Below are 24,239 nucleotides of genomic sequence, written 5' to 3' on the forward strand. Positions count from 1 at the left end.
CACTTCCGGGGCGCCAGTCTCCGGTTTGATTGTGCCAGAGAGAGGCAGTCAGCCGGTTTTGCTAGGGAAAGGAGACGAGTGCTAGGTACTGAGGTTCGGGAGGGAGGAGGGTGGAATTGCTAACCTTTCGCCTTTCGCCCCACTATGGTTTCGTGCAACTGGAGAAGAGGTTTCCCCCTTAACTCTAATTAGAGCAGCCCCCTACCCTTTTTCTTAGAGCAGAGATCCCATTGCCATCCTAGTCACCCGGTCACTCAGCAGCGTTCTTGCTCTGAAAGGGAAGTACTTCTCACAATTTGCCCTGCTCGGATTGAGTTACTGCAAATCTATTTCTCTGTCTGGGCCTCATTCCTTGAGCTGCCCTTTGCGACTAGGTCGCTCATCTCTAATCTCTGGATGTTCTCTGTTCAGTTTCGATATTATTCGCTGCCTTTTTAAACCCCTAATTTTGTCCATTCGTGTGATAGGGAAAGGACCTACTTTGCAGTATGAAAATACTAGGGTGCTTTAATGATGGATTATTAATTTGTGGGAGAAAAACGAGTTGAGAAGAAACTTGTAATGATAAACCTGGTGGCAAAAAAAAGGAGATTTAATTCCTAAGATTGTAATTAAGGATAAAATATGTGTTGGGTTGCACTATTTTAGTTTAGATATGTTTCTTTAGGATGAACTTCATGAAAAGACTTATTTCTAAACTACAAGATTGCGTCTTGATGGGTGTGCATATGTGTGTCTTACATGAACTTTTGTTTTAAAACCAAATGATTAAATTTTATTTTGAGAAATGTTTCCAGGAAATAGGATGCATTTATTTTTATCTGTTTTATTTGCATTTGTTGTTTGATATAAAAAAATAAACATTTTATCTTGGTTTTAACTATGAAAAATAGCAGTTTTTAGAGAAATATCCATGTAATTAATATTAGTTGTTTTGTAAAGAATAACGAATAGATTGGTAAGAATGGCATGAAAACAATATCACAAGTTGAGCATCCTTATCCACTTATCCAAAATGCTTGAGAGCAGCAGTGTCTCAGATTTCAGACTTTTTCTTTTTTGTTTTTTCGGGGTGGGGTGATGATTTTGGAATATTAGTATATACATGAGATATCTTGGGAATGGGACCCTAGTCTAAAATGAATTCAAGTATATTTCAAATATACCTTACTTTATACTATTGCTGGAAGTTAATTTTTATATAATATTTTAATGTACCTGTTTTGACTGATATAATTCATGGAGTCAGGTGTGAAATTTTCCACTTCTGTCATCATATCAGTACTCAAAAAATTTCAGTTTTTGGAGTGTTTCAGATTTTTAAATTAGGGATCCTCAACCTGTAATATTACAGAATGTTTTATCTGATTTCTCTTTCCCTCTTGAAAAACCTCATACTCGTTAATACTTTTATTTACATCGACAGGTTGCTGGAACTTTTATAAAATTTTGGTAACTCTTGCAGAGTTTCTTATAGTTCTATAAAAGTATGTATTGAAAAATAAGTCACACATATTATTTTGAGTGGGTTAATTCCTAATGTTAGTTCCAAGTAATGTTTGTTTCTATAATTATTTTCCAGGAATTATCTATATACTAGTAATAATGCTAATATTGAATAAGACAGCACGAGTTTTTTTTAAACCATCCAAAAGGAAAGTTGATGGATTTTTAAGAAGTTTTAATTTTCATCCTGGAACACTATTTCTTCATAAAATAGTATTGGGTATTGAAACAAGCTGTGATGATACAGCAGCTGCGGTGGTAGATGAAACTGGAAATGTGTTGGGAGAAGCAATACATTCCCAAACTGAAGTTCATTTAAAGTAAGTAGACTATATCTTTGTTATCCCTACCTTTTTTGGAAAAGTATAATGAGCTGGGCTTGGCACCTCATGCCTATAAATAAAATATATTTTATTTCAAAATAAAAAATTTTACAAAAGGATTGGAGATTTAACTCTGTGGTAAAGTGCCCCTGTGTCCAATCCCCAATACCTCTTTTTAAAAAGAGGATTAGGGTTCTGGCTCAGTGGTGGAGCATTTGCCTGGCATGTGTGAGGCACTGGGTTTGATTCTCAGTACCACATATAAATAAATGAATAAAATAAAGGTTCATCAACATCTAAAAAAATTTAATTTAAAAAAATGGAACCATTCTTTTGTATTTATTATGTATGAAAGTTAAATTTTAGGAGCCAAGTTCATATTCCTTTGTGTTAAAGCCTATAATAATTACTATAGAAAAACCTCAAACATCTGACCCTCGCTTTTATGACTATCTACAGTTAAATTTCCAACCTTAGCTAATCCTGTTGCCAAAAAGGAACTAAGCTCTTTACCAGCTCTAGTATTAGTCAATGATTTTCTCTCAACAATGCCTTTTCTTTCTTCAACATGTATGTTTTATGGTCTTAACTCATTACCCGACCTCTACCCCATATTAATCCCTGAAAAAAAAAATCCTATTCACATTTATACAACTTATGTTGTTACTTAAATAATGATGCAGTGTTTTATTAAATCTTAAAATAGTGCAAGGTTTATAAACTCAGATGTTTGCAAGGTTATATAAATAAGTGGGCTAGATATAAAGGATAAATTATCTGGAGAAGGTCACTGCTCAGCTCTACCCAATTGTTGCCAGGCAGGACTATAAGACCTATGTCATTATCAAAATTTTTAAGAGAAAGTAAAAAATCCATATTTTTAATGTAATAGCTCCAGATTTTAAAAAATTATTGGCTAATTCAAAACATGTTAAAATATGCCTCCAAGTCATTAATTTAGAACATCTGATTAGTGAAAAGGGCTGGTATTTTGGAATCACAGACTGGTATTGAATCCTAAATTAGGCATTTAGTATTGGCTTTGTGACTTAAGGCAAATTTATTATCCTCTCTGATTCTGTTGAGATTAGAAATAATTTACGTAAAGAGACAGAGTAACCCTTAAATGGTAACATACTATATGAAAGGGACTACATGACAATGAAATACTAAAAATTTCTTCCCTTCGAAAAGCTGAATCTAATCAGAGACATAATGTATAGACTATAAGGAGATCTAGCAGAGCAAGGCAGCATCAAGTGAGTATCAAACAAGTGGTGCAGATGATAACTGTAATTACCATAGTCTTTTCAGTTTCTACTGGGTGTACTAAATTTTTGAATCTTTTTGAACATTTTTCTTTTCTTAAAATAAAATGTATCTTTGAATAATTAAGGAATATAAGAATGTGTTGAAATAAGATAATTTCTTTTTGTATGTATTTTAACTATTAAGTAAATATTAATTGAATATTCTACTGATAATTTGCATTTCTGTGTGTAGAAGTATCAGGTCTTGCAACATCCAATTTTTAAAATTTGTTCTAATTAGTTATACATGACAGTAGAATGCATTTTGACATATTATACACAAATGGAACACAACTTCTCATTCCTCAAACTGTACATGGTGCAGAGTCACACTGGTAGTATAGTCATACATGTATATAGGGTAATAATGTCCATCTCATTCCACTGTCCTTCCCACCCACAACATCAGATGTTTGAAGATGATTTTCTTTTTAGAGTAGAGGTATGTTTTCAGACTCTATATTTTATTGTACTGTTTCTCAGATTGTAAAAATCAGTCTTATGCTTGCATAATCATTGCTAGAAAATTTGCTTTCTAATTCTTTACTATTCACATTACACTATCCTACATGAACCAAAAATCTTAATTACCAACTCTTGAGAACTGGATTCCCAAACTTTTAGGATTGCAAGCTGTCTGCTATCCTGCTGTAACCTCAAGTGCAGTCTTTTTAAAAATAAACTCATCTTCACAAAATTTCCATCATGTTTCTCAGTGTTAGTATTTCTTTTCTTCCAGTCCTTCCAGCCAAATATCTGAATCATCTTTGATGACTTGGTCCTCCATACCCTTATGTTAGTTATTAGTTATTATTACAGATTTGAAGGCTTTCCATCCCTTTCTTTCCATTACCACAATCACCCAGTTTAAGATATAATCACTTTACACAAATGATTTTTGTTTTCCTCTTCAGTGCTGGGGATCAAACCCAGGGCTGTGCACATGCTAGGCACATGCTTTACCACTGAGCTATACTCCCAGCCTTTTAATCCAAATACTTTTTTGTGATGATCTCTTTAAAATTCTCTCTATGTTCAAGGAAATTTGTTTTCCTAAAATATAATTTTATCCTGTCCTTCCCTTATTCAAGACTTCTTTAGAATGCTTTCTAAGATTGTTTTGGTGATTTCATTCATTAACAAGCAAATCTATGGGAGTTCTGTGTACCAGTTTGGAAAATCAGAAGCATCCCTTCATACTGAATTCATAACATCATGTTTAGTTCTTATCATAGTTGCAGCATTATAGACCACACAATTTGAAAATCCTAATGTTTTCAGTTACATAATGATTAATTTGAAATCATGCATTCAGCTATAACATAATTTTTCATTCTTTATTGTACAATCATAAAATTATAATAAGCTGTTCTTTTGTTTCAGAACAGGTGGGATTATTCCTCCAGTAGCTCAACAACTTCATAGAGAAAACATTCAACGAATAGTACAAGAAGCTCTTTGTGCCAGCGGAATATCTCCAAGTGAACTCTCAGCGATTGCAACTACCATAAAGCCAGGACTTGCTTTAAGCTTAGGAGTAGGCTTATCATTTAGTTTACAGCTGGTAGACGAGCTGAAAAAGCCATTCATCCCCATTCATCATATGGAGGCTCACGCACTTACTATTAGGTTGACCAATAAAGTAGAGTTTCCATTTTTAGTTCTTTTGATTTCTGGAGGTCACTGTCTCTTGGCATTAGTTCGAGGAGTTTCAGATTTTCTGCTTCTTGGAAAGTCTTTGGACATTGCACCAGGTGACATGCTTGACAAGGTAATTATTTAAGAACTAATTTCACTCTCTCTCTCTTTTTTTTTTTTTCTGTGATGTGGATTAAACCCAGCACCTCATGCAAGCTAGGTGCTTTATCACAGATACATCCCCAGCACCCTCCACCCTTTTTTGTTATGATGTCTGTTTCAATTAAATAGCAATAGATATGCTACTACCATTCACTTAAGTATTTCTCAATATCTTAAATAGACTGAAAAAATTATGTATAGTAAGAAAAAAAAGTAGTAAATAATTTTGTAATTCTTTCTTACCAGTTCCTAATAAAATGGTTTTACATCCAATACATAAAGGTTCAAATAATTTGCAGCTGAAATTTTATATTTATCCAAATACTATATATGCAAAAAGTGCTTTGTAAACTGTAATATACCACAAAATGCAAAATACATAAAGATTAACCTAAGGACATCAAGATGCACAAATTTCTATGATTAAATTACTGAAACCACAGATTTTTCTTTTCCTTTTTAGAATACTACAAAGTCTACGGCCATGTTAAAAACAAACAAACTGCTGCCAACAGCTGAAATGATAGAAAGAATAGGACAAGTTCTTATTTGAAGTTCATCATTAAGCAGTTGTTGTCAATTTCAAACTCATTTTCTAAACCCAATATAAGAGCAAAAGTAGCAGGGCAGTGATAGGCCACTACAGATCAGGTTTTCATAACGAACTGGGTGGTTTGCTTTACTGAACATCAGCTGTAGTCCATATTTGTAGACGTATAGCATATTTTATTCAGCATTTTACATTTTTCAATTCATTTCCTTTGTACCTTTTGGTTTCAAAATATTTAATTTACAACTCATTAAAAATATGTTTTTGTTTTTGATAGGTAGCAAGAAGACTCTCTTTAATCAAACATCCAGAATGCTCCACCATGAGTGGTGGGAAGGCTATAGAACATTTGGCCAAACAAGGAAACAGATTCCATTTTGATATCAATCCACCCATGCAGCGTGCTAAAAATTGTGATTTTTCTTTTTCTGGGCTTCAACATGTTATCGATAAAATAATAATGCAAAAGGAGAAAGAGGAAGGTATATTTCTAATTAGTAAAATTGGACAAATAAATATTTCTCAGTGGAGCCTAAAAATACCTGCTCATTTCTGCAGGAATTGAGAAGGGGCAAATCCTGTCTTCGGCTGCAGACATTGCTGCTGCAGTACAGCATACAACTGCGTGCCACATTGCAAAAAGAACACATCGTGCTATTCTGTTTTGCAAGCAGAGAGACTTGCTATCTCAAAGTAATGCAGTACTAGTAAGTTTTGTCATTTCACCTTATAGTAATGCTGGCATTTCCCCAGGTTTAATAAATGACTTGGTTCATATGTGATAGGAGTTCATTGGGTCTTATCAATTCCTTTAGGTTGTATCTGGAGGTGTTGCAAGTAACTTGTATATACGGAGAGCTCTGGAAATTGTAACAAATGCAACACAATGCACTTTGTTGTGTCCTCCCCCAAGACTATGCACTGATAATGGCATTATGATTGCATGGTAAGCCATAGAATATATGAGCTTCACTCATAAGTATACTAATTAACCATTTCATCATACTAAATCTTCCTTTAAATCTTGAGGCTATTAATTTTATTTTAATGGTTCTTATTTAGGAATGGTATTGAAAGATTACGTGCTGGCTTGGGCATTTTAGACAACATAGAAGGCATCCGCTACGAACCAAAGTATGTGGTATAGTTTATATTATTATTATTATTTTTATTTTTTTGCCGTGCTGAGGATTGAACACAGGGGCTTCTGCACGTGAGGCAAGCACTGTACCAACTGAGGTATATCCCTAGCCCTAGTTTATATTATTTATGTAAGGTAAATTATAAAAACCAAAGAATGGTTTTGGCTTTTATATATAAAGTTTTTATTAATAATTTGGTGGTACTTGACAGTTATATCAGTTTTTTTTTTCATGAACCTCATTGAGGTTAACACTTTTTAAGAAGTTTATTTTGCTACAGAATTAAATTAGAAAAATTTTGATAAATCATAGGTGAGTTAGAATTTGGACATGTGTAGAAATGATGCATTTCCTTACTTGGGATCAGAATGGAAACCAGATCCATAATTTGGACTTTTGCAATGTCTAGAAGCTTTCAGGACCAGCTGGTATGCTGGGAAACAAAACAAGCAGAAAGCATTCAGGTGTAGACGGAGTTGTGATTATGTTCTTAACAGGGTAACTGGGAAGCAGCCAAAAGATAACTATTTACTGCAAGCCTATTTCCTCTCCCAAATCAAAGTTCTAGTAATAACACAGTTTTTAAAATTTGCTCTCAAGTTGTGGTCTAAGTTAGATCTAGAATGGTAAAGCACAATTGTGTTTCATAATCTGACAATTATAATTTGAAGACTGTTTCATTCAGTGTTTCAAATATTGTCAGCATTATGGTCCATCACTAGACAGTTATGCTGCATGAACCATAGACTATTAATTCTCATGGTGAACGAACTGAGTTGGATTAGCAGTGTCAGAATCCCTTATGCCAATAACTAAACCTCAGATATGTTTTGTCCACTGATCTGGTTGTGCCCTATTGTGGCAGTGTTGAGACTGGAGATGATGGCTTTTTCCAGGCCACAGCCTTATCTTGGATTAAAATCTGAAGCTAAAATTATTTATAGAGCAGAAATCAAAAAAGACATAGGAGCTAAGACCTCTCCAGCCAGTAGCAGCAAAGGAAGGTTGAAAAGGGGTAAGACAACTTTTGAAACCTGGGGAATTTAAAATGTAAATAAATGCATGTTTGACTTTATGTGATAAACTATTTTTATCTTTTTAGCTTTGTTAAAAATTATAAGGCATCTTTTGTTAATACTTATATTTCATTTGTTTTTAACTTTCTAATTTAGAGTAATGGAGAACAACAGAACTCTTTCAAAAACATCTCAGAATTTAGATTTCTTAGTGAAATGGTCTTCATTATCCTAGCTTAAGATTCTTTTGTATTTGTAAGAAGCATCACCATATATGATGAATTACACATTAAATAGTTCCACTACTTTGCAGAATTCTAAAGCAAATAGTGTGCAAAACTAGCAATGGAACATCAAGAAAGTGTTTGAAATAATATGGTTTATTTGATTATGATGCAGATGTCCTCTTGGAGTAGATATATCAAAAGAAGTTGCAGAAGCTGCCATCAAAGTACCACGACTTAAAATGAAGATTTGATGTTTGCTTTTCAAAAAAGTCTCTACAGGTAGTATTTCAGGATTCAAATTAAGTTCCCAATTTCTTGAGTATCAAATTTTATAAATATATTACTTAATCATCAAGACTTCCTTCTGTTATGTATGCTCTTCTGATAAAATAATAATAATATGTTATAGCCTTAGGAGCGTGGCTTTTTCATTAGCAAGAATCAAAGTAAAACATCTTATGGGGAAAGATTGCATAGATGTTGACAGGTAGAAAACAAAACCTTGGAAGACATATAGTGATTCTATTGAATCCTGTACCCATATCATACAACCTAATGCTTTTTCCCTTTTTCTCAGTCAGGACAGCAGAAACTATTTTTGACTTTTACTGAAAATGATCCTGGCTTCTATAATACTTCCATTGATATGAATTCTTATCCTTATCAGTACCTAGTAAATAACACTTTCTTATCATTTAGATTTATTTATCCTTTCTAGCTTAAAACATACCATTTCTGCCCTCTGCATTTCCTATTTTAGTCCATCTACCAGAATGTTTCAACTCACATCAGTTAACATAATTTAGAATTGAATTTGAAATATTTAAGAGGTTTCTTAGTTTTCAATAGTTAAGAACACAGACTTTGGAGTCTAAGAAAGCCTGAAATCCATATAGCTTCCATAATCACCATCATTATTGTTAAGGCATGTTATAGAAAATAACTACTCATTAATATATTTTTTGAATGACTAGTGCAGCCCAGGAAGAGACTGGATTATAGCAAGACCCTTAAACTGTATGGGGGCTATTGAATGAAGTGGATGGAATAAAGGGGAGGAGGCACATTAAAGAACACAGTGAAGCCCAACTATCTGTAGTTGTAAAATAGAAGTAGCAAATGTATATCAAAACTGCACCTATTCAAAAGTGCTTTTGAGCAAAAGCATTGTTTGGTTCTAAGCCAAAAAGAAATCATCCTTTATATCTGCAAAACAAAGGCATTCTCTATAAATATGGAGAATGGTCAACACTGGTTGCTGTATTTTTTAACCACACTTGTATATCTGATGAGAAATTATATCAGTTTTTACTTTTAAATGAAATATTTTTAAAGTATACATTTTAAAGCATCACATTTGTAATTTATTTTCATTAAATATCTTAAGGTATTAAAATGAGTGTTATCATGAGGGCTGCTTTGAGTCAGGCCTCTTTAACTCGGCATACCAATTCAACCTATATCAGTTGATAAATCTTGGAGATTTATGTACAGGCAGTCTACTGCAGAAATTCTTACCCCATATCTACTGGTAAAGAAAATCTTTGTAATATCAAGAACTTCCATTCAAAAAGATTACCCAGCTGGGGCTAGGGTTATAACTCAGTGGTAGAGTACTTGCCTAGGACAGGTGAGGCCCTGGGTTTGATCCTCAGCACCACATAAAAACAAATAAACAACAATAAACAAGTACATAAAATAAAGGTTAAATTCTTTAAACAAAAAGGGAAAGATTACTCAGCTATGTATATTTTATCATATTTTTAAAATTTTAAATTTCTCAGGAATCCTTTCATACTCATTTCTTTTTTATTAGCCTTCTGCATTCTCTGGGTTGGCTTTCTGTTCATGTTTCCCAAGTTGGTTCAAACACGCTATTCTTGGTCTTGATACATTTATGATATCTGATGAAATTGCAGATGAAAAAGAAAAAACATTATGGGAAACAGTGGTCTGTTTTGCTTTTTTGAAGAGTCCCATGAAGTTGGTTATAGGAGGTATTAAAGTCAAAGAATCTTTTGGTTGAATTTTAGGTTTTGCTTTTCTTCGGTGTTCTTTCCCTAAAAAATTAGAAGGCCACAGTTAAATATAAGTATAGTCTCATTACTCCACCTCTAAGTAGTTCTATTTCTTTACATAAATTAAACATACTGAGAGAACAGATCACTGGCTTCCAGACTTTTAGATTTCAGAGACCAAAAATTTGTAGGGAACAATATGTGGTTACCAACTTTTTATTATGCCGTGTTAGCACTAATAAAGAAACACTTGCCAACAACTTAAAATATCATCTTGTGAAGGATATTTTAACACCAAAAAAGTATAAAAGGCTTATCTTAAAATAACAGACATCACATTGAATGAAATTAATTTTATCAGAAACTCCCTATGTTGTCCTTATTTTTTCTCACATTACCACAACTGCAAAAACTTCATCAGACCATTACTAGTACAGATGTACAGTTTATTGTTTAGAAACCAGAATTAAAGTGAAGAAAGAGTAAGATTGACTTTATTCTTATGTGTAAATTACTCTTAGGCTAAAGTAAATTACTCTTAGGCTAAAGAAGCTATAAAAAAAAAGAGAGAGAAAGATACTTTTCTGTATGGCCATGATACTCAGAAATAGACCTCCACACATATGTAGCTTCCCTCACATACTCCCTGAATAAATGAAGTTCCTCCTCTCTTCATTATCTCTCCCTATTCTCTTCTCTCCTTTTTTTTCTGACTCCAGAAAACTGATCTTCACTTCTGAATGATTCTATTCTTGATAACAACTATAGGACTAGGACATATATTAAGTAATATTGACTTTGGTCCTACATTAAGCAGTCATGAACAAGCATATACATGAAACTACTAAGTAATTTTATTACCTGTTAAATGTCTAATTGGAAGAAGTAATATAAGATCTAGACTTTTATTTCCTCAGACCCAAGCCCTCAACTGTCATCTACCAACTATATACAAAACAAATAGTGTATCAATAGGAAACATGTCTCTGCTCTAAAAATTTATAGACAGATACACTGTACATGAAGTATAACAATGGCAAGATCATTATTTAAACCATACATACATGTTGTTTAAATAATGAATTTTCTTTATGTTTAGCTTGTGGAAAAAAACAGAGAGGAATTTCTGGCAAGAGATATTACGCAAGTCCTTAAAAGAAATGATTAACATGGGCTTATAAATTAAAAAGGTATTTTAGGTATATAGAATTACAAAAGAGAAGTTTACAGATACCTTTTTTTTTTTTTTTGGTTGTCTCTGCATTTCAGATTTTTAGGGAGGGATGGACAGAATTATAAAATGCCAGGGCTAGAAGATATCTCAGAAATAAAATAAAAAATAATTAATTACCTTTTTTAAAGACTGGAATTATGGATGGTCCTCCATTCCTCTCCAGACTAAAAAGGAAAAAATTTTAATCAGATAATAAAATAAATGAAGACATTAGTGTAACCCGAAAAACATGAAGAAATATATGAAGATTTATTCCATATATCATGTTCAATGACTAATGGCCTATTTTTCATATATGTTGATTAACATACATAAAATTATGCATATTACCTATAGGTATTTTGTATTCTGTCACTAATTTACACACTTCAAACAACTGAGTCATTTAATCTGCATGAAGTAATGGGAAGAAGAGACACTGCAACTGGATTTTGAAGAAAACAGATCCAAGAAAGGGTTGTATTTTTCCTATTCCACAAAGTTGTTATTTAGGTTAACTGGGGGAATGACTGAAAATACTACTTACTTACACTGTTTATCCTAAATTAAATTAAATTTTTGAATCAATGGAAATGTTTAACATTGTTATTTATAGCAATGAAAATTTAGATATTCTGGTTTATTATATAAAATTAGGCAATAAGTGTTGGATTTTCAGGTTTTTTATTATTTATTTGTTTGTTTGTTTGTTTTGTTTTGTTTTTTTGGTGCCAGGGAGCGAACCCAGGGGTGTTTAACCACTGAGCCACATTTATAGCCCTTTTTATTTATTTATTTATTTTACAACAGGACTAAGTTGCTTAGGGCCTTGCTAAATTGATGAGGCTGGCTGTGATCTTGTAATCCTCCTGCCTCAGCCTCCCAAGTTTCTGGGATTACAGTTGTGTAACACCATGCCCAGCAGACGTTCACTTTTTCAAAGAATTAAAATGACTCTGAAGATGTACTCATTTTTCTATATACTTAAAATTGATGTATATAACCATAATACACTATTGAATTCTATTCTCTGTATCACAGAGTTAATACTATATATTGAGTAGTTATATTTCCTGTATGTGAATATGACTACTTGTAGAAAAGACTCAAAATTCAACTACATCTCCAGAAAAGAAAACGTACCCATAGTAAAGAGATTCTTTCTCATGCTTTTTCAGAGGCTTAAGTTCATAATGAAACTACAACACTGAGACAGAATTTTCTGAATAAATGCCTGGTAAGCTTTATCGTAACTCCAGCTACTGGATCTGATCACCCCATTTCTAACCTGGGAGTTTAAACTAGCTTTGGCCAAGTTCAGAAGATCTGCTTGAAGCTAAGGCCATGGTATTAGTCTTGTGTGGCTCAGAACTCTCAAATCTCTCTCTAGTCTGATCAAAAATGGCTTTGAGGGCTGGGGTTGTGGCTTAGTAGTAGAGTGCTTGCCCAGCATGCATGAGGCACTGGGTTCAAACCCCAACACCACAAAAAAATAAATAAATAAAATAAAGGTATTGTGTCCATCTACAACTAAAAAAAAAAAAAATTAAATGGCTTTGATCAGACATGGAGTTGACTAGTGTCCCAAAAACTTATCTAAAATGTAAAATTTCCTGGCTACTCAAGGTCCCTAGGGTCTGGTGATATTCTTATCTGTACCCATGACTCTAATACTAAGCTGGAATTAAAACAGGCTTTGAGCTGCAAGTAGTGACTTGCATCTCTAATTCCAACTGCTTGGGAGGCTGAGGTAGGTAGATCCCTGAGTTTAGGAGTTGCCCAGTTCAGACTGGGCAAAATAGTAAGACTCTGTCAAAAATAAGTAAATAGGGTGAGGGATATAGCTCAGTGGTAAAGGACTTGCCTACCATGCACAAGACCCTGGATTCAATCTCCAGTGCTATTATAAATAACTAAGTAAATAAATCAGGCTTTGGCAATGGACCTTTAGAATGAAGTTTATCCTTCAGCATACAGAGGATATATTCATATGAGGCTATTTCCCTGTGGTTGATAAACTTAATAAAATCTATCAGTTTTACTACTGCAACTTCAAATATAGACACAATACCTTAAAGAAGGAAGTCCCACCATTTGTTTCATTTGAAATTCCTTTAAAAATACTGGGTTAATACTTGCATCTCTGCTGATATTATTTGTTATACGAAGGAACTGATTAGGTTTATTCCTGCATTCATTTAATAGGATGCGAAAAGCATTTGCATTGTAAGTTAAGTAGCCAAGAGCACAGGAGCAAGCTGCTCGAACCTAAATAAATAAGAAACAATTCTTTATTAGCCAAAGGCTGTTCTTAAAATAACTCAGTGCTATAGTTAGCTTTACCTGGGTAACTTTGAGTCCCACTTCAGGATTTTTCAAAACTGCTCAGGTGGTTGTCATCGGAAACCAGGAAAATAGGCTAAAAATGTCCACTCAGGGAAACAGTTTTACATTCACAAGAACAAAGAAGGAAGCACAAGTATTAGGCCACCAAGCTCTAAAAGAAGTAGTTTCCTTACTTTAAATGAAGTAGCCTTTGCCTTGACTCTGAAATAATTAGGTTTTTATATGATAATTAAAATGTATTCTTGGGGAGTTAGTAGGGAATTAAATAGTTGGTAGCATAAAATATTTTATAAATTTTCATAAAATTAATATAAAACGGGCCTATTAGGGGTACCAGAAAGTTGGCATTATTGGTCTTCACATTGGCATCAAGCTGCTCTATATAAATGCCCACATATCTTCTACTCCTTTTTGTTCTGTTTTCAGTGTGTGGTTTTTGGACCAGCATCTTCAGTTGCTAGGAACTTATTAGACATGCAAAGTTTGGGACCCATCTCAGATATATTTGATCAAGAATTTAGGGAGTAGAGCCTAACAATCTATGGAATTACAGGCCCACAGGTGATTCTAATACACCTAAAAGTTAGAGAAATACTTTAGATCTTAGGGGAAAACAGTAGGCACACGCTCAGAGGCAATCCACTGCTACATCCAGCATGGACTCTTTCACATCTTCTCACCTCTAACCCTGTTTAGCACATAAGGAAATCTCCTTTGGGTTCCATTTTCATTCATTGCAAATCAGAGAAATGTCTTAGATCACAAGGTAACCACTTTTTGTGAGATACTTGATAAACTTTTGGGGGGTGGGTACTGAGGATTGAACTCAACCACTGAGCCATATCCCCAGCCCTATTTTGTATTTTATTTACAGACAGGGTCTCACTGAGTTGCTTAGTACCTTGCCATTGCTGAGGCTGGCTTTGAACTTTTGATCCTCCTGCCTCAGCCTCCTGAGCCGGATGACAGGCATGTGCCACCACACCCGGCTATAAACATTTTAATTACAAATTTGAACAGGTATTTCTTTTTAAATTTTTAATTGTTGTTGTTTATATTATACTGTTTGTAATTAAAATCCTATTTAAGTCTTGGAGTTAAAACAAATGTATAATTTTGTGGAGGGTAGATATGACTAATTAGTACTAGAAAGTTCACCTAATTTTGAGTTAGTAACATGAACTATATTTATTATATAACTGAGGAGAATAAAGTGAGAGGAGCAAATTATTTTATTTTTGCATATTTAGTTTTATAATTAGTTGGGGGGGTGGTATTTGTTTGTTTGTTTGTTTTGTTTTGTTTTACCTCTTCTCTTCCTGAGTACAAATGGTAGCAGAGTTGATGGATCGTTCCTAATGTAGTAAATGCTTCTGGAATACCAGCTCTAGAATGAGCCAGGCTAGCAATTAAGTTTCCTATAAATTAAACAAGAAAAAATACTTGTGTCATTTAAATGATCAACTGTGCTTTTGTACATTTGTACATAACATTAAAAAAGTTTGAGTCATAGACATCTTAAGAAATGGTGAGGGAATGCTCCTGAAGGCCAAAAAAAAAAAAAAGAAAGAAAGAAATGGTGAGGGAAACCATGCATATAGTAAATGTGGAATAAATTGACCTAAAATTATGGTTTGATTTTTCTGTCACAAAAAGTAATAGTTAAAAGGGGGATTATTTTTTGAAATTAGAGGTTTTCTTCCTTCCATGGCTTCAAGATATATTTTATTTTGAGGTTTTTAGAGTGTTACTTTTAAATAAGAATGAGCATAATGACTGAATTAACATAAGATAATTTAATGTAGTTTTGCAGTTCAAATGGCTTTAAGAGTATAATTGTATTTTAAAAATCAAGCGGTATATCTCTTATAGAAGTTTAAAATAATTGAAGTTCTTACCACAAAAAGAAATGTTTGGGGACCGAAAAGAATAAAGTGATTCAATAATTAAATGTGTATCTACCAACTTAATACTATTTCATTCATATTGGTGTTTTATATTTTAAAAATTTTTTGTTTTAATTATATATTACAGTAGAACACATTTATGCACTTTGATATATCATACATAGATGTGGTGTAATTTCCCATTTTTCTGATTGTACATGTTGTAGAATCACATTGCTCATGCGGTTATATATATATATATATATATATATATATATATATATATATATATATATATTAATAAATAGTCTATTTCAATGTACTATTCATCCTATCCCTATATCCCCTCCCTTTTTTTCATTCCCCTCTACTTAATCTAAGGTAACTCTATTCTTCCCTAGTGCCTCGATCCCTTATTGTGAATTAGTATCCACATAATAGAGAAAACTTTGAGCCTTCTTTTTTGTTTTTGTTTTGGATTGGCTTATTTCAATTAGCATGATATTCTCCAACTCCATCCATTTACCAGCAAATGCCATAACTTCATTTTTCTTTAAAGCTGAGTAATATTCCATTAAAACACACACACACCACATTTTCTTTATCCATTCATCTCTTGAGGGACACCTAGGTTGGTTCCATAGTTTAGCTATTACAAATTGAGCTGCTATAAACATTGACATGGCTGCATCACTGTAGTATGCTGATTTTAAGTCCTTTGAGTATAAACCCTGGAGTGGGATAATTGGGTCAAAGGGTGGTTCCATTCCAGGTTTTCTGAGGAATCTCCATACTGCTTTTCATAGTAGTTGCGCCAATTTGCAATCCCACCAGCAATGTTTAAAATATAAATGTATTTTTACCTGTGTGGGTAGATACTTTATTGAGAAATGTATTTTTCTGGCCTACATTATTAGCCAAGGAATTCTCTGTGTTTATTGCCTCAGGATGGAGAGGGCTGGATTGTATAGCCTAAAGCAAAAGCTGTCTTAAGATAACCTGTCTGTAAAGTTAAAAAGATGTCTTTGAAGCTGGGGAACAAAAAATGGAAAAAGATGGAGGGGGTAGAGAATCTAAAAGTTAAGAGAACTTAGATTTGTAATTTTCAAAGGAGAAGGAGAAGGAACTTTGAAAATGGCTAAGACAGGGGGTTGAGGATATAGCCCAATTAGTAGAGTGCTTGCCTCGTATACACAAGACCCTGGGTTCAATCCCCAGCACCACACACACACAAAAAAAAAAAAAGCTAAGAGGGACTCACAGAACCTGGCACAACTGGACAGTTGGCAATGGAAATCCCAGTCTCTACAAAATTCCTATGCCTTTGGAGCCTCTTCTGGGAATCTTGTCAACTTGGACACTGAGCAGTCAATTATTTCACAATATACCCAAGGCCAGAATATCTACTTTTTCTGAGATACCACAATTATAAAAATGACTCTAGAGATGCAAGTGACTTTGGTAGCAAAGTGCAGAGAAGTTTCAGTAATTTTTGAGATTCAATTCTCCCCAGACTAGGGAAATTAATATTTGAAAGTCATCAGAAATATGACATTTCTTGCACAAAATAGTTTGTGGAACAAAATTTTAACCCAATTGTGATTGTTTTTCAGTCACAAAATTACTATAACAATGAGTTAATAAGGTTATTTAGATGAAAAAATATTTAATAATTTCTTTTAAACATGTTTCCCTGGCTAGTTTCCATAAGAAAGTTTTTATTTGCTTAATTTTTCCCTGCCATGCAAATATACTTCATAAAAATACAATTCTATAGCATAGCAAATGGAGTTTCCTTTGCTGCTCTCAGTGATATATTTCAGTTTTTAAAAGTACTCTATTTTGTTAGTCACTGACTGTCATTCTGACACTGTTTTATGTTGCCTTGAGAGTGATGTATTAGGTCAATTAAATATTGATCACCTGTTGTGTGCAAATTGGATTTAGGATTGGAATAGATACAGTCACACAATTAAAATTGTGTCAATAACTCTTTTGGACCATGTTGGTTTGCTGTGTTCCATAGCAATATACAGAATGCTTAAATGTTAACAAATGTGCTTAAATGGTCAATAGGTAACCAGATAGAGGTACATGAATATAAATTCATCATACTATTATAAATGAGTGTGTAGGTCTGGGTATGTAGCTCAGTGGTAGAACACTTGATTAATTTACACAAAGTCCTTGGTTCAATCCCTGCACCACAATAAACAAACAAATTGTTGTTAGCTCATAGTTGAATTCTCATTTTAAATCCTGGGAAAATATTTAGGGATTTGGAAAAGTAATTGGGAAGTCAAAAAGTCTTATGTTCAGAGTTACTCTCCTCCTATTCAGGGTACAGAATAGATGCCTATTGTTCCATGTAGACTTATTCTAGAGTTCCATTTAGACTAAATGAGTTCATTCATCAAACTGTATGAAATGGTTTCAGGCTTATTGTTTTATTATTGCTCAAATTACAAAAAAATCTGAAAATAATTTTATGTGAATACAATTAGTTCTAGTCATTTCTTACCTGTCAAAACAAGAGTAGTTGGCTGAACTGAATACAGACTATCAACTAAAATAGTAACACCTCGTGCAGACAAAGTAATGTGGTCCACATCTATAATGACTTTAGCTAATACAATAATCTAAAACAGAAAAGCATAGAATCATTGACACTTTCTACTCAGCTTATCTAATTAAGGTTTTATGATGGAGATTAGTTCTTGTGGGGGGAGGGGGGCGAGTAAAGTGGGTATTTGATGGGATCCAAAAGAAGGGAAGCAAGCGGTGGCAGGAAGGAGTTAGAGCACTCATCCCTATTGGTCATAGCAGAGACCATAAAAGGCAGAATTGTTATTTCTATAATATTTGCAACTTTTATCTCTTTTAATTATAGACTCATAGAAAATACTTCTCCTAAAAATCATAGGATAGAAAAGAGAGACAGAAAGATAAAGAAGATAACAGATACAAATGCTTGTTAAAGGGTTGTAAAATCAGTGTGATCAGCTAAAGATTTACAGTTAAAAAAACTGTCTTAGACACTTAGCATGTTTCTTCATTTATTCCCTTATAATATTGAATGATGAAAATAATTCTACCTACCTATCAGCCTCACAGGGTTGGTTTAAGCATCAGATGAGGTACAAAGTGCTCTATAACTAACTTGTAAAATTCTATAAAAATGAAGAGGCGCTCACAGATAATAGAGTTAATATGAGGTAGTTGGAGCTGATACACAAAGTATTAAATTTTACAAGTCAGTAAACATTTTACTAGACCCCCAAAGTTTTAGTCTTCACTAAAAAGACACACATCAATTTGAAGTGTTAACCTCTGACTTTGTACCTGAAATGCTGCCATTGCCCTCTCAGTTTCAATTGTTGATTTAAGAAAAGGTTCAAAAATTGATATGGTCATTATTCCATTTTCCAGTATTAAGTATTGTTGAAAGCGATTGTTGAAGGCAAAAAGAGTTAATGCATAGCCTGCTCTTAAGCAAATACCCTGCAATGAGAAGTGATGAACTTCATTTATCATATTACTCAACAGAATAGGTTGTGAATTCTTACTCATTAAAACATTGTATTCTTTTTACTGGTAGTAAAATTTGACATTACTGGGGAAAACAAATAGCAGAGAGTTACCCTAGAATGTTACTAAATAGACAAAATAGAAAACTAGGTTGTCAGGAACACATGAATGGTAAGAGGAAACAATAATTTTAATTTTTTCAACTTTTTTGTTGCAACATTTATATTTTATTTTCATTTCAAGATTGCAAAGTAGAGTTGATAAATCAAAACTTCCCTTGTATAACAATGAATTTCATGAATTGTTGGATTTTCTCATTGTCTCTTTAAATAAGTATATGTGTAAACAAAATTCATTTGTAAACTCTATTGTACTATATCCCATAGAGGAATAGGAAGAAAAAAATTTCCTTTTAGGAATCTCATTTTAGATGGGTACAGTGGTGCATGCCTATAACCTTAGCTACTTTAGAGGCTTAGGTAAAAGGATCACAAGTTCTAAGGCTGGCCTGGGCAACTTAGTGAGACCTTGTCTCAAAATGAAATATTAAAGAGTCAGGGGTATAGTTCAGCATGTGCAAAGACCTGGGTTCAATCCCCAATACCACAAAACAAAAATGCAAAACAAAACAAACAAAAAATACATTTTAATATTCTGAAGCTGGGCAAACAATAAAAGTCAATTTCTCCCTTAGAATCAGTATGCTTACACAAACTCTGCAAGTAGGGTAGATGTTCCAGAAAGACCCAAAACCTGTTGCATTTCCATGTAGACAAAGTTGATGTGGCTAGGATTTTCCAGAATTTGTTATTATCCATAAATAGCTCTTTATTCAGAGGCATATTTAGCTGCTGAGCATTCCTCCATCCCCTCCTAATTTCTATAATAGGTGTGTATAAGTCTCCCACTTAATTAAGGATCACAGTAGCTCAGTACTTTCTCAATAGCCCTAACATGCCCCTATGGAACAAGTAGTTTGAGACAAAATTAATACAGTGTATGCCTATAAATTTTTAACTCAACATATAATGATTCTTAGAATTAAAAAGTATGACCATAACCAAATAAATCCTCTGGTTTAGTTCCTCAGTTCCCTAAGAGTCCTTTCATCTTACAACTGGTGCACAAAGATGTATCTGTTATTAGACAAACATGGGTGAAACAAGTGGTAACATCTGGGAGGGAAGGAAGAATGCTTGAGAGTGACATAAGTGGTAGCACAAAGGGAAAGGGTCTGTATGAGGGAGAGAATAAAGAAGAGAAACTTTAGGAAGGAACAGAGTAGAGGGAACTGGGGCTTAGAGAATCATACATAAATTTAGTCTCCTTACCATATTACTTCCCATATATTTTGTTTCTGTCTTTTTGCACATCTCAGTAAAGTCTTACATTTAAAAAAAAAAAAATAAGATGCCCTCCCTCCCAATCCTCCTGTGTCCCTCTAAAATGTCACAGAGAACTGAGACATAGTTGGTAATTTTCTTCCCTGGGGACAGGACAGCTCCTCCTTCTCTAAAATGATGCTATTCAAAGTGCAACCCATGGACCAGTGACAGTCAACACAAATTGGCAACAGAATAGCAGACACTGAGAATAAACATTTAAAAGGAACAATTTGGGCTGGGGTTATAGCTCAGTCGATAGAGTGCTTGCCTTGCATGCACAAAGCCCTGGGTTCAGTCCCCAGCACCACACACACACACACACACACACACAGGAACAACTTTTCCTTATATTTGAATACCAATATTAAAAATATAAAGGCAAGGGCCGGGTGTTGTGGGGTATGCCTATAATTCCAGCGTCTTGGGAGGCTGCAAAGGCGAGGCGCTAAGCAGCTCAGTGAGACCCTGTCTCTAAATAAAATACAGAAAAGGGCTGGGGATGTGCCCCAGTGGTTAAGTGCCTCTGGGCTTAATCCCCTGTTCACACCCCCAAATATATATATATTTGCATCAATGGATACTAAAATTGATGAGCAAAAGCATGATGCAAAACAGAATATTTGAATAATCTCAAGTCTCACCTTAAGATACTTGTTAATTACAAAGGGGATAATGTAACTTTATAGTGGGGAAATGTGGCAGAGAACACTTTAAGTAATTGATGTTAAGCATTACCGTAGTAAGACTAACGTGATTCACCTTTTGATTGGATGCACTGGGAAGGGAGTGAACTTCTACATCACTTCTGTGATATTGCTAAAATGCACAACTTCCATTTAATTATGAGAAAAATGTCAAATACAGTCAAATTTAGGGACAATTTGTAAAATAACTTTCCTGGACTCATCAAAAATACCAAAATTAGGATAGACATGAAATCATGAAAGACACAGAATGACTCAGCTTCACAAAGTAGAGACTAAAGAGATGAGACAACTAAATGTAATACACCATCCTGGATTGGATGCCAGAACAGACATATTGATGAGTAAAGTGGCATAATTTAAATAAGGTCTGCATATTAGTTAATAGTATTATATCAGTATTAATGTTCTGGTTGACATTTGGGAAAACTGAAGGATATACCACTGTACTACTTTTATAAATTTTTGGAAAACTTAAAATTATTTCAAAAAATTAAAAGTTTTTTTTAAAAACCATCACTCTAGGGCACTACTGGGGAAATCTGTTTCTTTATCACAAATTGAGAAGTATAACTTTGAAGTATTGGATAAAAAGTATACGACTGAGAGTTGAAAGAGCCTGAAATTAGATTGAAGATTTGGTTCAGGACAGAAGAGAGAGAGTTTTTGGCTTATCACCAAGCATTAAAATTGCTTCATTTCAAAGATGAAATATGATAATTATGAAAAATATGGAGCTGTATTATTGTATCATTATAAACTAACGACCTACAAAGAGATCTTTTACATTTTGTTCCTTTAGTAATACATTGGAATATTTACATGAAGAAAATTTGGTTATAATTTGAAAGTATGGCATACAAACTATTTTCTTCCAAAGGAGCTCTAATATTTTGTAAAGGTATACCTTATCTGTTGAGTGAAGAAGATAAAGGACATCAGAATACATAAATCCTTCTTTCTGTTGTAATTCATTCTGCAACTCTTCATTCCTTAGGACAATACATGCTAAGGAAAATGCCACTTCAACCTAAATATGTGGTTTTTAGAAATTATTTTTTACCAAATGGCATATTTTATTATACAAACATTTATATCAGATATATTGTGGAATGATATTATAAAATCTGCTAAGGAATAATCCATTGATTGTAATTATCTGACTATTCTCTGACACAACTTCTAGAGAAATATCCTATTAATTTAAGCAAAGCTTTGTGATATAGACTGAGGTATAGCTTTTTTTCTCCTCTAGGTTTAGAGTTATTTTTAAGCCCATTAGGAGGATAAACCTTGAATATTACTGAGATTAAGTAGAATAGGTTTTAAAATGCTACACTATGCATTTATATGAAAATGTTATGAATTCAAAAAGCATAATTATTGAATTGTTGTGAAATATTTATGCATTATAGAATCTTTTTTTGTTGTTTTCAATGAACCTTGGTTTTGCTTATTTATATGTGGTGCTAGGCAAGCACTCTACCACTGAGCTATAACCCCAGCCTCTAGAATCTTATTTTTGAGGAAAAATATTGAAAAGTACTTATGTTCAAAACCCATTAAAAATACATACTGAAATATTGCTGGATGCCATTGAAGTAAACTATTTTCTCATGTCAATGCACATTTTAAAATAAAAATGTTATTTTTACATGGCATTTTCCAGTCTTAAGGAATTTCCTTATACTCTGAAAGTCAAAAGTAAAACCTGAAACTTTGCTAGCATATGCTTCTTTTTTCTTAACTCTTATAATAACCTCTTCTTCATAGACAGAGAGGCCACATAATTTGTCTAGCAAATATATCCATTAAAAGAAAGATTGCTGTTTACTTACATATTTTCCTCCTTATATTGTCTATTTCTTTGTCTCCAACAGAGCCCCTACCAAATTTTGACAAGAAAATGTATGTTTTATTGTTATAATTTCCTGCCTGGTCAATTTCTAAAGCCTTGTTAAAAGGATTTGAAGAGATGTGAATGTTATTTTCTTAAGCACATTTTACTAGAAGTAAATGGAAGAGTGAATAATCCTTCAACAAAGTAGTTCTTTGTAATGTCAAGCCTTGGGAAAACCATAAAGAAGGGAAGATGATAAAGAACACCAGAGCACTTTAAATCCTTCTTTTTGTCATAATCTTTCTGTAATTCATTAGAATGCTACTTAGTGGAAGGTAGGCCTGCTTTGATGGTATAGCATTAACAATATATTGCCATGTAAATCACTCATCCTCACTCTCCACACCAAATAGAAAGGATGTTCTTTGAATAAATAATTGAATATTCTCAGGAAAACATTTCTTTAAACAACAAGAATATAATATTTTCCTGTCATATTTGAAGAAATCATATTTTAATAAAAATTTACTACTCTTATGGTTTGTAGTGGCCTTTTTGTTTAAAACTTAAAAGATTTTCTTTAAAAAGATGAAACTTTTATGCTTGTGAACTATGATAAACATACAAATTATTTTAAAATGTGATCTTTATGTTAATTTTTGCTCTTTCAGAAAAAAAGTTTTGAACTTTGATATATACCTTAATATTAGGTGAAGGGTGATTTCTTAGTAGTTGGATAAGTATAGGAAGGGCATTTTCATCTACAACAAATTGCTGACTAACAGGATTGCTTGTATGGGCGACACCTGTAAGAGTTCACATGTCAGTGAGGTAATATTCTTTCCATCTTGTAAATGACAAAGTCAATTGTAACTTGGTATTATTGGTTGATAAGATGGTTAGTAATGTGGTTAGTAAATTACAAAAGGAAAGGCTATATCAACCCTATTTTAAGTTCTTATTAAGAGGCATAGTTATGGGGCTGGGATTGCAGTTCATCAATAGAGCACTTGCCTAGCACATGTGAGCACCACATAAAAATAAATAAATGAATAAATAAAACAAAAGTATTGTGTCCACTTACAACTAAAAAAGTTTTTTTTTTTAAAAAAAAGTATAGTTAACAAACATGGAGAATTTATTATTAGAATTACAGATGGCTTTCTAATAGACATACAGCAAATAAATTTTTAAAATGCTATATTATCAAGGAATAACAATAGCTATCATTTATTGGAAAAATTTTTTCTCAGTACTCAAGTGTATAGTTAATATTTTCCATAAAAAGTTTATTTCTACAAAAATGACTAGGGTAAATCACTGAGTTAAGATTTATAGATTCCTTAAATTACATGTACTAAAAAAAAAACTTCCTATAAGTCTTTATAACCTACAACTTTATGCAGACTTAAACTGAATGAAGAATTCTGGTCATCTGTTTGTAG

At 33.2% G+C, this 24,239-nt stretch overlaps 2 protein-coding genes across 2 annotated transcripts in view; one reads left to right on the forward strand and one right to left on the reverse strand.

The window, feature by feature from the left end:
* Positions 1–23,897, forward strand: Osgepl1 (O-sialoglycoprotein endopeptidase like 1). Its single transcript, XM_027925006.2, has 9 exons — positions 1–85; positions 1,583–1,826; positions 4,523–4,910; positions 5,767–5,971; positions 6,048–6,196; positions 6,305–6,435; positions 6,552–6,623; positions 8,047–8,153; positions 22,835–23,897. Exons 2-8 carry the CDS (start codon positions 1,606–1,608, stop codon positions 8,123–8,125), a joined length of 1,245 nt encoding a protein of 414 aa, XP_027780807.1. The 5' UTR covers positions 1–85; positions 1,583–1,605; the 3' UTR covers positions 8,126–8,153; positions 22,835–23,897.
* Positions 9,687–24,239, reverse strand: part of Ankar (ankyrin and armadillo repeat containing) — a 70,137-nt gene continuing 55,584 nt past the window's right edge. Inside the window, exons 15-22 of the mRNA XM_027925003.3 lie at positions 23,494–23,600; positions 21,862–21,984; positions 18,680–18,838; positions 17,859–17,976; positions 14,760–14,869; positions 13,177–13,373; positions 11,244–11,290; positions 9,687–9,934 (exon numbers count right to left, since the gene is read on the reverse strand). Coding sequence (XP_027780804.2) covers positions 9,687–9,934; positions 11,244–11,290; positions 13,177–13,373; positions 14,760–14,869; positions 17,859–17,976; positions 18,680–18,838; positions 21,862–21,984; positions 23,494–23,600 — 1,109 coding nt within the window. The remainder of the gene's footprint in view (positions 9,935–11,243; positions 11,291–13,176; positions 13,374–14,759; positions 14,870–17,858; positions 17,977–18,679; positions 18,839–21,861; positions 21,985–23,493; positions 23,601–24,239) is intronic.

Source organism: Marmota flaviventris, chromosome 11 (assembly GCF_047511675.1).
Source record: "Marmota flaviventris isolate mMarFla1 chromosome 11, mMarFla1.hap1, whole genome shotgun sequence".
Classification (NCBI taxonomy): Eukaryota; Metazoa; Chordata; class Mammalia; order Rodentia; family Sciuridae; genus Marmota; species Marmota flaviventris.